We start from the raw sequence: 13,867 nt of genomic DNA, 5'->3' as shown, positions 1-13,867 counted from the left end.
TTTTTTTCAATACCAAGAAGCAAGTAATATTTTTGTTCCCATTACATATCCTAAAAAAAAAATTTGAATCCAATCGAGGCTTTTCCGCCTCGATTGGATTCAAAATTTTTTTTAGGATATGTAATGGGAACAAAAATTATTTTTTTTAGTTTTATAATAAATAATAATAATAATAATAATAGTTAATAGTTCCTGAAAAATTGAAGCATCTTTATTCAATATCATATTCGACTTCCTTTGAGAACTGTGGTGATGTATTTTGATAAATAAATAAATAAATTTTAAACGTTGGTAACTTCAGATTCATTACACAGTTCCAAAAATAAATTCTCCAGGCATGGAAAATCGAATTATGCTTAAAGTACCTTATTTAGAAAAGTTTTTTCAAAGAGAGTCTTAAAATAAATCGAAAAAATTGATAATAATCAAAGTGTAATTTTAAAATGAAGATATTTTTATTCGCTTCCGAGCGATACTCTCTTTCTCTCTCGTCCAGATGTGAAAAGGCCAAGGCTAGGTCAAGTCCTATAACATACATATATATATATATATATATATAAAGTATAGTCGAGGTAAAGTTGCTTCCTTTTCTCAAGATATTTATTTACAGCAACTCAAAACGGAGAGTTACAGCTGGCCGTCTTCCTCAGCAGAGGCAATTTGGAGGTGGAAGTCATTTGTGCGAGAGGAATTTGTCCGGCGGATGGAGAAGTGCCATGTAGGTTGAAAACTTTCAATAAACTACATAAAGTATACAATGTATGTGGGGGTGTACATAACACGGTTTGCTGGTGGCCAGGTAGTAGAAAATAGCTGCTACCACCGCACAATTTACTACTTTAAAGAACTTTTAATTTCACAGAGAATAGAGAAATTTCAAAAGGACTAAGAGTTCTGTAAAATTTATCCAATCCTACAAACTCGCAAAACAATTAAAATTGTTTTAGATTTTCTTTGCTATACGTGTTTTTGTTACATTTACACAAAAGTATTATTACTTTTCAGTAAATAAAAATGTTACACTGAACAAAAATTTATTTGATTCCAATAAACGATTAATTGACTATTAATTAAATATTATTTGATTCAAGTAAATATTTAATTGATAATAGTCAATTAATCCGATTATTTGAATCAAATAAATTTCTTTTTTTCAGTTTACTTTTGTAACAATAAATTATATTCATTAAATTTTTACAAAAAAACTCAGAGACAGAAGAAAATTGTACAGAAAGTAAAATTTACATTTATTTCCAACTATTATTGATTTCTGTTTGTCTTTCCTGTCCATATTGATACTAAATTTTTCCTACACACAGATTTCACACTATTTCAATAAATTCCCAATCTTTTTTTCCATTATTATCTGCAATTATTGTCAATTGTGGAAAATTCAGTGCCTCATAGTCTCATAAATCGTTTTAACGGCAGCAATTAATCTGCAGATAGAATGTTGAACAAAGGCTGTTAAGGACATTTATTATTCAAATTGTTTTAACAAAGGCGTTGAATTCACTTTACTGACAAATTATACCACTTCTTATACTTGTAATCAGTCAATAATGTTCTTAAAAATTTCACTTTCCCTAGTGTAAAAATTCCTAATGCAATAACAATGCATTTCGATGCAGAGGACAAATGGAGAAAACAATTTTTCATCAAACGTTCGGAAAAATTGTTATCTCTCACTGAATTTTTCTTCCTAATGATTTAGGATTAACTTTTGATACTGAAAAAGTAATAAAGTGTTTATTAAAGATATTTAAATATATTCGAGATAAAACATTTCATTTATTATAATTTTAATAAAATTCTTAGAAACAATTCAATTTATTTTCAAAAAAATTTCGAAATTCAATTATTTTCAATATCTACAATTATAATAAAATTTTCCAAAAAAAATCAATTATTTTGAAGAATTTTAATAAAATTCTACGCAAATATTCAATTATTTTCATAAATAATAAAATTCTTACCAGACCTTAAAGATTTAAAATAAAATTTTCATTAATTAATTTGAGAAAAAGCAATTATTTAAAAGAATTTTTATTAAATTCTTCACTAAATATTCTTTAAATATTTTCAATTAAATTTTAATTAAATTTCTTGAAAGAATTCAATCATTTTCCAAAATTTTAATACAATTCTACACAAATATTTAATATTTTTGATAAATAATAAAACTTATTATTTTTAATACAATTTTATTTAAATTCCTTCGAAAAATGTAATTATACTTTAAAATTATATTAAAATTCGTCAAAAGAATTCAATTATTTAAAAATTTGTTGATATTATTACGAATTCAATTATTCTCATAAATAATAAAATTCGTCACGGGAATTTAATTATTTTGAAAATAATTTAAATAAAAAATATCTTTCGAAGAAATTTAATTCTTTTTATAAATAATATTTCACAGGAATTAAAATTATTTAAAATACAATTTTTCTAACATTGTTTCAAACAAAATGTATTATTAAAAAATATTTTTATAAAAAAATAAATTTTTCTTCGCAAAAATTTAATTATTTTAATAAAAAATAATAAAAATTATCGCAGAATTTCAATTGTTTTTAATACAATTCTACTTAAATTCCTTCGAAAAATGTAATTATTCTTTAAAATTATATTAAAATTCGTCAAAAGAATTCAATTATTTAAAAATTTGTTGATTTTATTGATTTCATTTTTAAAAATTTTAATAATATTCTATAATTACCTATAATAATTGAATTATATTTTCAATAAAATTTTAATTAAATTCGTCGAAAAAATTTGTAAGAATTTAATTACTCTCACAAATAATAAAATTCTTCGCGGAAATTCAATTATTTACAATTCAATTTTAGTAAAACTTTATATAAGAATTAAATAATTTTAAATAAAATTTTAATTTATATCGTCGAAAAAAATTAATTATTTTGAATAAAATTTTAATAAAAAAATTTTTCGAAGAAATTCAATTATTTTCATAAATAATAAAATTTTCACAGGAATCCAATTATTTAAAATACAATTTTCCTGACATTGTTTCAAACAAAATCTATTATTAAAAAATATTTTTATAAAGTTCTTCGCAAGAATTTAATTATTTTAATAAAAAATAACAATTATATTTCCAATTATTTGGAAATTTTGTCAAATTTAATTCAAATACATTATAAATTTTAAAGAATTTTTTTTCTACTTTTGAAAATTATTTTTAAAAATATTCGTATTTTCGAAGAATTTTCAATTTAAATTTAGAAAATTATTGAATTTTTTACAAATTTAGATTAGAAACTATTAGGATTATAAGAAATGACGTAAATATTTTTGATGAAAATTAAAAAAAAAAATCCGGGGTAATAAAATGAAGAATAAAATTTTTCTGATTTTTGTGAATCGTCTAAAACTAGTTTTTCTACTCGACAGATTTTATTTTTCAATAGCTACTTTTTTACTCCTTTTTTCTGATATCCATATCACTTTCCAAACTTCTGTTTCAGATACGTACATAAAGACCTTTCTTTGCGACGAAGGTAAAAAGCTTCAGAAACGCAAAACACGAGTTCAGCACTCACGAAATCCGCAATATCGTGAAACAATAAAATATTCCCGCTGCGATGCATTCGGAAGAATTCTCCTCGTAATGCTCTGGGAGAAGAAACAAGGATTCGGAAAAAATCAAGGACTCGGAGAAGCTGAAATCTGTTTGGACGATCTTCCTCTCACTGAATTATCCGTTGGCTGGTATATCCTATTTCCAATTCATAATCCTAGCACCCAGAATATTGATTCTCCATGATTGAAGGAAAAATGGGCTCTCGAACCTGCAGAACTCGACTTCAGACTCAGCTTATTGCTGAGAAATGATACCGAGAACAATGTCAAGATTATCTTTTGATATTCAATCAATCCCACATAAAACACCACATTTTGCGCAATTATAACGTTCAAAATATTTTATTTCCTCAAAAAAAAAAAAATTTCATTTTAATGCGACGAAAATAAAAATTCCAAACTCTAAATTTAAAGAAAAAAAAAAATAATAATCGAATCAAAAAATGAAATTTTTGCCAGGACAATCAATTCAATATAAATTTCATTTTAATGCGACGAAAAGAAAGAGTTGTTTACTATCAGAGAAAAAAAACTTGTCGCAAGCAAATTGGCAAAAATTCACAAATGCAAATATAAAGTTTGTGAAAATAGAATTCTATGAAATATCTTATTGAATTGAATAGGTAATACGAGAGAAAGAGAGGGAGAGAGAGAGAGAGAGAGATGATTATTTTTTTCACAATTTAACAAGGGTGCGAGAGAGTACGAGCGAGAGAAAGAGTGAGAAAGCGAGAAAAATGAGGAAAAGAAGAAAAAAGAGATAAAAAGAAATTTATAAAGAGCCAATCTTGGCAGAAGCAACGAGGGTCCATTTTTTCCAGCATCGAATCGATATTTAAGGCAAGAATCGTTTTGAAAAAAGCGAGAATCAATTGATATCTGTAAAATATTGTACTGGTTGATCCAGATAGTGGTTCAATTGAATCTCGCTAAACTGCGGAAAACGTTAAGTCGGAATCTAATACGTAAATATACATATTATACATTATACTATCGAAATATTTTCAAGACTTTATTAAAGTGAAAACATTTTTCACTAAATTTTACCAAATAAGACACTTTTGAAAATAATTAAAAAGAAAAACAAAATAAAACAAAACAACACGAAACAAATCGAAAGAAAACGAAATTTTAAGTCAATTTTAAATTTGACTAAATTTAAAGAAAGTTTTGAAAATATTTTCAACTTATATAACAGTAGTTAGAAAATTCGCTCGCTGGTCGAGTGAATTAAATTATATTTAGGGTCAAAAAATAAATTGATGGCCAATTATTTAAAAAAATATATAATACAAATATATATATATATACATATATATAGCGAAGAATCGATGTTTTAGGAATCGCACAATTTTTGTAGTGTGTAGACTGACGAAAAGCGGATTCCTCGACGAGCTGTTATATTATATCAAAATGTAATTGCAGTTCTGAATTCGACTGTGTGACATTTTCTATGCTATACGCTATCTCCCGTTTTATCCATTTTTTACTCTTTCGTACAATACTTCACTAAGAAATTTTATTCGACTATTGAAAAAAAAAGAAAATGACTTTCCTATATCATAAACTTCTCTATAGACAAATTAAACTAAAAAAATTATATACATATATATATATATACGAACTTTTCCACAAAAATCTGATCTCCAAAAAAATATTCGACAAAATGTTCACACGAATATTAAAAAAAAAAATAGGAATAGTGTTCAAACCTATAAATGAATGGAATCAGTTTCTAATTTTTAGAAAATTTATTCTTAAAAAAGACACATTTTTGCGCTCATCCCGCCTATAAACAATAAGGTATCGAAATCGAGTGTAATGTTATAGTGAAATATTCAATAATAGTATAGTAATATCAAATAGCAACTAGAAATTTAAAAAAAAAACTACGCAATAATACAAGGAAAGTAATGGAAAAACAAAAAAAAACTACATGTTCACAGTTATAGAAAATAAAATAGTCGAAAAAAAGAAGTGTTGCAATAATATTGTTTCACAAGAAAGTATATTCTACTTTCCACACTCTTTATTCGAACAATTTTCTAAAATAAAAAAAATATTTTCATTAAAAAAAAAATCTCAAGAAAAATAAAAGTATTTGGAAAAAGATGCAATATTTTACTAGATTTAAACTTTGAAAAAAACTGTTTAGAAATTTCGGTTTTCGTGAATTCTAAACATAGAAAACATAACGGCCTATAATAAGCTTAATTATTACCAAAAAAAAAATAAATAAAAACTGATTGTTGCTCCTCCCAACGAATGCAGGAATCTCTTCTTCTAAATAATACTATATAATCTCTTCGATAATTCAAAAATGAGTTGAGTTTAAATTTCTAAAAAAAAGTTCAAAAGTTCTAAGCTTAATAAAAAAAAAATAAGTGCTTCCTGATGACTTACTATCTATTGTTACTTGACCTGACTCAATCTATATACTACTAATACTACTCTAAGCTTATTATACTTCTACTTCTTAAAAATAAATTTCAATTGATTAAAAATAATGTTCAATTGAGTAAAAGAAAATTTCAAATGAGTAAAAATAAATTTCAATTGCTTAAAAAATAATAATTCAATTTATTAAAAATAGAGTTCAATTTATTAAAAGAAAATTTCAAATGATTCGAAATAAATTTCAATTGATTCGAAATAGAGTTCAATTGATGTAAAATAAATTTCAATTAATTCAAAATATAGTTCAATTGATTCAAAATAAATTTCAATTCGATCAAATTTCGAAATAAATTTTCATTAATTCAAATTTCAAAACAAATTTCAAAATAAATTTCAATCAGGGTGGTCACAATTTTCAGTTTATCAATTTCCCTGACATTTCTCTGACAATTTACTGACATTAAAATTATTTTCCCTGACAAAATTCATTTTACAGGAAAATATGAAAGTTTACTGATAATGAGTAAAATTTATGAATTTTAATAATATCTTAAAATTATAATTATATAACTCAACGTGAGTTCAATTATTTTCTACAATTTGCAACTAAATTTCATTTCTAAATCAATTATTTTCAATATTTTTTCGAAAGTTCTTCTAAAATTCAATTATTTAAATAAAAAAACTCAATTTTTTATAATAATTGTAACTGATCGTGTTTTTTTCTTAAGTTACTGAAGTAAATATTTTCAAAAAATTATAATAAAGAAAATTTTAAATTAATTTTTTAAAAATATTTTTAAATAATTTTTGAAAAATTAATAGTTTTTTAATTATCCTATTCAATTGAAAAATTTCCAAACAATTGAAATTTGCAAAAATCTTTTAAAAATAATTGAATTTTAGAAAAATATAAATAAAAATAATCAAAATTTTAAAGAATTTCAACTTAAATATTTATAATTTTTTAATAAAGTAAAAAAGTAAATTTTCATTAATTTTTATTCACTTTTTTCGAAGATAATTAAATCAAAAAATTTTGCGAAAACAATTCTAAGACTTAGTTTTTAAAAATATTTTAATGTAATTTTTTGAAAATAATTGAATTTCTTAAAAAAATTTTTGTATAATTTAAAAAAAAAGTAATTAATTTTTTGATAAATTTCATTTAAAAATTTTTAACACGATTTCTTTCTCCAAAATGTTGAAAATAATTCTAAAATATTATTTTTTTTTGTGTGTATTTGATTTTTTGGAAATATGTAATTAAAAATCTAGAAAGTACTGAATTTTAAAAAATTAGAAGCTAATTTTCATTATTTTTAATTTCTAAATTTTACAATTAAAGATTTTTCATTGACATTTGTGATAATGCAATTATTTTCAAAATTTGCAATTAAAATTCTTCAAAAGTTGACTTTTCAAAATTATAACAAAATACTTGAAAAAAATTTATTATTTTCAATTAAAACTTAGAAAATTTCAATTATTCAAAAAGATTTTTATTGCAGATAATATTTGAAAAATTTAATTATATCTTAAAAAAGTGATTCAAAAATTATTTTGTGCAAGATTTGTTTATAATTATTTTTTACACTTTCAAAACCGATATAATTTACATTTTATACTAAAAAAAATGTTATATTTTGTTGGAATATTTGGAAGAAAAGTCAAAAAAATTGAAATTTTTTAAAATAAGAAGAAAAGTCTCAATTTTCTTAATTTCTCTGCAAAAAAATTTGATTTCCTGTCATTTCCCTGACTTTGATGACATGTAGCCACCCTGTCAATTATTTAAAAATACATTTTAAAAAATACGAAAGTCATGATCATTTCAATTACAAAATTTATTCTTTTCTCATTATCACTTATTCAGGGATACAATTATATAATTTGACTTTGAATTTCGATTCGATTTTGACTCTGTCATTGACTTTAATTTTAACTTTCATTTTCACTTTGACGTTAACTTTGATTTTCACTATCACTTTCACGTTGATTTTCATTTTTAATTTGACTTTCGAATTTAAAGTCAAAGTGAAGGTCAAAGAGAAAGTAAAAATGAAATTTGAAGTGAAAGTCAAAGTGGAAATGATAATAAGCGTCAAAGTAATGTCAAAATCGAATCGAAAGTGACAGTCAAATTACAAAATCGCACCCTAACCCTAAAGTTAGTGTCGTCGCTAAGCGTCAAAAAGAATGTTTTTTCCAAACCCGAAAATAATACAATATTCAAGTTAAAAAAGCACTTAGAAAAAATTTTTTACTCCCTAGGAGATATAAGACGTGAAATTAGTGACATTTTCATCTCTAAAAACCACAAATAATCACTATTTTTCTAAGAATATCAAATTGAGACAAAAAAACGTTATTAAAATTGTTTCGAAGCAACGATTTGAGACGTTTTTCGTCTGAATTTGATATTCTTAGAAAAACAGTGACATTTTTCGACACTAAGCGTCGACGCTAAGAAACATATTTTTATTCAATAATTAAATAAATTTTTTTTTAAATCTCCTTGAAATACAAAAGTCTTATTCAAGTTGAAAGAAATTTTTCCAAAAAGAATAAATTTTTAATTTGAATTGAATTTACATAATTTAGAAATAAAATTAAAAATAAATTAAAATTCTCAATTATAATTTGAGTCTATAATAGGTATATATTTATATATACAATTTCTTTTAAGATAATGGTTGTGACGAAAATACTCAACAGGTGTTCGCGTTCGTGGAGGGAAAATATATATATGAACTCTGTATTAGTGCATCACAATTTTCTACACAACAAAAATGGCCTACGCTATTGTGTCTGTATAACTTTATAACGTTTGACAATCGATCTATTTAGACGCTTTTACAATTAAAAAAAGAAAAAATGAAGAAAAAAAAACTATGAAATTTAAACAGTAAAAGCGTACATTATAAATATTCGATATAGAAACATAAATGAACTGTACTAATTAGTTAAGAAAATGAAAATTACGCTGTGTATAAATTATGAAATATAAAAAGCGATCGACAGAATTCTTTATGAACCAAAGTTTTAAAATTCTCTCTCATTCTTTTCATTAAATGACTTAAAAATGTGATAACTAGTTATTGTAAATTTTCAGTTTTCAATTTTTTGTTATTTTCCATTGTTTTTAATGATGTGAACATTATTCTTTTAATTTCGATTTTATTTATTTATTATTAAATTATTATGATAATTATTGTTATATAATTATTATAATATAATAATATAATATAAATTAAGGCAAATAAATCGAAAACATCCGGTCAATGAATAAAATATTTATTTATAAAGGATCTCGGACGTTAAAGATTATTTACATAATAATATAATATAATATAATAATAATATATAATTATTTTAATTATTTTAATTAATTCACTTGAGAAGTTTTTTATAAAAATCTTTTTTTAATTTTATTCATATAAATAAACTTTTCGAAATATTATCCAGATTAAAATATACGCAATGAAAAAAATTTATTTGATTTAAATATACGATTACCTGTCTATTTTCGAATAAATATTTACTTTCTTTATTTTTTTATATTTTATATAATTTTTATATTAGGTACATTATTTAAATTTTAATGACTTTCTTTTCATTTTTTAAAAATTTTGTATTTAATTTTAATATTCAACTATTTTTATTGTAATTTATAATTTATATTATAACTACTCTATTCTTTTCATTTCGCTTGTGAGAGAATTTTCATGCCCTCTAGGTGTCAGTTAACTGAACTTTATTGGCGCGAAATTCAAAAATAAAATATTTAATTAATAATAATAATAATAATACATAATTAATTAATATTTATAAAAAAAAATAATTTTGGTGGTAAATTTCAGTTTCCTGAAGTTAGCGTCAACGCCGAGCGTCAAAAAGAATTTTCTTCAAGAAATCAAAAAAGAGTCCAACAATGTTTTCAAGTGTTTTACATTAAAACGGACCCTGAATATTTTTTTAACTCTCTAGATAAATGAAAAAAGTGAAATTAGTGATATTTTCATCTCTAAATATCAAAAATAATTGTTTTTGACGCTAAGCTTCGACGCTAACTTCAAACACACTAAATTTCTTCTTAATATTTACTAAAATTCGCATCTAAATGAATAAAAATTTCATGACTATATAAATAGAAAATTAATCGTTCACTTGAATCAAATAAATTTCTTTTCAGCGTACGTAACATTATTATAAAAGAATAAAACTTAAAAAAAAAATTAGTCACTGAAAATAATAGAGAGAAATCTAAAACATATTTTTATTCGCGTTCATATATGGAATGTCAAGAAAATTGGAAAAATTCGAATTTTTTCCAATTGTTTGTATATTCGACCTGAGAAAGATGATAATTATTAATTGACGAAACAATTAATTAATTATCCAAATGATATCTCATCCCTTACATATCTGTGTTGTAATTTGTTCTATATATGTACGACAATCTTTGAAAAAAAAATTCGTCAATCGAGCATCGAGTAGATTTATTTTTAAATCTGAATTTTTAATGCACAATGTATGAAATTTAATTTCTTATATATTAACCGAAGGAATTAAATATGAAAACGGTTTCAATTTCCTATACAATATACATTGTCTTACAATACTTTTTTTTAAAAAGATTCTACTAACAGTTTTCTATTTTACAAAACAGAATTTTCTATATAATATATTTTTACTATACAAAAAATATTTTCTTTATGTGCATGATAGTTTAACAAAAATCTTTTTAATGTATAAACATTTATAATTTTTTCGTATATCAATAGAATATTTGTCAGTTAAAAATATAATAATTGTAAATTAATTAAATATCACAATTATTAAAAAAAAAAATTGACTATTTTATGGAAAAAAAATGTTTACACGCACTAATATTTTGTGTTGATGAATTTCATAAAAACTGACAGAAATGTATTGTATAATTAAGCATAAAATTTATGTGAGTGACGTTTAAAAAAAGGTTGAAAATGAAAATAAAAATCATATTACTAGACAAATTATTAGTTTTGTTCTTCTTTTTAATAAATCTCTCAAAATAGTTTTAATACATAGTCAAAATAGTTTTAATTTAATTATTTATAGAGTTGTTTCTTCTTTAAAATGGTTTATTAAGTAGGCATGAAGCATTCTTCGAACTGAAAAACAATTACGATGTTTTTAATTAAATTTTTCCTTTTTAAACGATTTAAAAACGAACTTTTTAAATTTAAATTAAACTTTTTAAATTTGCTTTTTAGTCAAAAATTGATAAAAACTAAAAATTAATTAAATTATTACTTGAAAAACTGTTGCATTTTCAGTTGATTGCATATTGAAAATTCCTTTGAATCATCACTTCCAGAAAATAAAACAGACATAACGTTTTCTTCATTTACATTACAGTCGTGTTGAGCAGAAAATCTAGAAAATTTACGTTTGGTAAAATTCTGAACGTTGATGATCAATAATGTAGAAGAAAAAATATTTTTCCCGTCAAATTTTTATAGATTTTTGTATAAAAATCATTTTTACAAAGTTTCTTGATTCATCATTTTTAGAAAAAAAAATTTTCAAAGAAATTTAATAAAATTTAATAAAAATTAATAAATTAATAAATTTAATAAAAAATATTTTTTTTCAATTTTTAAAACGTTATAAACTTTACCTACGAATCACTATACCAACTATACCAAGTAAGTAAACAGAAAATATAATAAAAATCCATTTTGTATTAACTGACAAATAAAATCCAGAAAATATTTAAATAATTAAAATTAAATTTTAATTTCAAAATAATTTAAACTTAATGATAGAGAATTTTAATTTAGTGATAAATAAATAAATTAAATAATTTAGTTTAGTGCTAATGGCAAACTAATTTTAATTTAGTGATAAATAATTTAATGTTCATTAATTTTTAATTTAGTGATAAGTAAATTAATTTTACTAAATAATTACAGTGAAAGAAACTATTTTTACATACGTGTGAGCTAATTCATGAGCAGCAACAATTATTGTTTTATACTGGCCATTATCATTTACAACTGCTAAATTATTCGGAAAATCGCAGGCAGAATTATTTATAGAAAAACCTTGGAAAAATAAATTAATTATTAAAAATTTCTTTTTTTACATCTTTAACGAAAAGTAAAATTTAATGTTTACCTAAAGTGCCTGGTAACCAACTATTCCAAACATCTTCTCTGTTATGATAAAATGAAACAATATTTATTATTTATTTATATCTCCAAATCTGAATTATTTATTCTCTCAATTTTATTTTAGTTTTAAAAAGACTTAGTAATTGACTGTTCACTATCAAATTAATAATATTTCACGATTTCAAATTAATAATAAAAAATAATTCTAATTAATACAAAATTTACTTCATGTAAACTAACAGTAAGTAAATAAATCTTCTCTTACCCTGACATTATTACTGCTACGTCAAACTCTAAATTCAGTGGATTGAAATGTTGGAATATTTTTTTTCTACTCTTTGTCAAAAAAATATTATGCTTTGCAAAATCATCCTTGAAAGAGAGAACAAAATTTTCTTTTGTTTAAAATATTTCACGAAATTTACTAAATAAGGAAAAATTCATAAAATAAAAGAAAAATTATTTTACCATCTGAACAATACCCGCAATATTTAAAGCAACTTGAGGTTTAGTTAAATTACTATAAACTTCGTTAACTGCCTGCCAGTATGTAGAAATATATTTTGATACTTCTGCCTCATTTGCAAAAAATCTAAAAATTACAAAGAGAAGAAATTTTTTTTTAAATTGTTTTTGTTAAAGTTTTTTTTTAAAAAAGTTAAAAAAGTTTAAAGTTTAAAGTTTTTAAAGTTTTTTTTAAAAAAAAAAAAAAAAAAGTTTAAAAAAAGTTTAAGTTTAAGTTTAAGTTTAAAGTTTTTTTTTTAAGTTTTTAGTTTTTTTTAAGTTTTTTTTAAAGTTTAAGTTTAAGTTTTTTTTAAAAGTTTTTTTTTTTTTTTTTGTTTTTTTTTAAAGCTGAACAATTTTTTACTCCTAACAATAATTAAATAAATAATAAGATAGTAATTAAATAAAAAATAATAAATACTAAAATAGTAATAAAATAAAAAATAATAAATAATAAAACAGTAATAAAATAAAAAATAATAAATAAAATCAAACAGTAGTAAAATAAAAAATAATAATAAATAATAAAATAAAAGTGAAATAGTAAATTATAATAAATAAAACAATAAAAAAAGTATCTTTTATTTCTACTTACGAACGAAATTTGCGATCTGTGATAATTAAAATCTGAGGATACACTATTTCTAAAAAATCATCGTCCGATGTTGTTAAATTATTAGAATTAAAACTTTCTGCATTATTTTGAATTGCTATTTGTTTTGCATAAACAAAATTTATGAAAACAAAAAAAAATGTACAGCAAGAAAATTTTCCCATTCTTTTTAATATAAATTTACAATTTGCACTTTAAAAAACAAGTAATATATTTTCATATTACGCAATGCACAATTTATATATGCGATTAAAAATATTCAATTATCATAAGAAAAGAATTTCTTCTATAGATAAATAAAACTACTTCTAAAAGGAATCATGCAAACGAAATTAATTCCTTTATCAATGAATAGAATAGCATAAAAATGTCAAATTATTAACAGCAACTGCTTTATAGAATTGAATGAGGAAATAATTTAAAATACAAATTTAAATTCTGCGTCAAACAAATAATGGACTTAATTCTTAATTTTGGCAATAATCGGACGGCTATTCAAAACAAAAGTTAATCTAATATCATAATTTCATATTTTAATTATTTTAATAGAATCAAATTAAAAAAAGCAAATTGAATTTTAAATTCG

General features: G+C 22.1%; 2 protein-coding genes across 3 annotated transcripts in view; one reads left to right on the top strand and one right to left on the bottom strand.

The window, feature by feature from the left end:
• Window positions 1-4,736, top strand: part of LOC122511654 (regulating synaptic membrane exocytosis protein 2) — a 192,339-nt gene extending 187,603 nt beyond the window's left edge. For both annotated transcript variants that reach the window (XM_043627047.1, XM_043627046.1), the window contains exons 21-22: window positions 611-718; window positions 3,492-4,736. In XM_043627047.1, coding sequence (XP_043482982.1) covers window positions 611-718; window positions 3,492-3,790 — 407 coding nt within the window. In that variant the 3' untranslated portion in view covers window positions 3,791-4,736. The remainder of the gene's footprint in view (window positions 1-610; window positions 719-3,491) is intronic.
• Window positions 4,737-11,021: 6,285 nt separating this feature from the next.
• LOC122511664 (zinc metalloproteinase-disintegrin-like ohanin) lies at window positions 11,022-13,472 on the bottom strand. The gene is made up of 7 exons (XM_043627064.1): window positions 13,264-13,472; window positions 12,633-12,756; window positions 12,430-12,536; window positions 12,169-12,206; window positions 11,987-12,095; window positions 11,302-11,424; window positions 11,022-11,159 (listed from the first exon to the last, which is right to left on the bottom strand). The coding sequence occupies exons 1-7, from the start codon at window positions 13,443-13,445 to the stop codon at window positions 11,120-11,122; spliced, it is 723 nt and encodes a 240-aa protein (XP_043482999.1). The 5' UTR covers window positions 13,446-13,472; the 3' UTR covers window positions 11,022-11,119.
• Between the last annotated feature and the right edge of the window lie 395 nt (window positions 13,473-13,867).

This window comes from Leptopilina heterotoma, unplaced genomic scaffold, assembly GCF_015476425.1.
Source record: "Leptopilina heterotoma isolate Lh14 unplaced genomic scaffold, ASM1547642v1 Lhet_89, whole genome shotgun sequence".
NCBI lineage: Eukaryota > Metazoa > Arthropoda > Insecta > Hymenoptera > Figitidae > Leptopilina > Leptopilina heterotoma.
The sequence above is the reverse complement of the archived record's forward strand: the minus strand, read 5'-3'. Positions and strand labels throughout refer to the sequence as shown.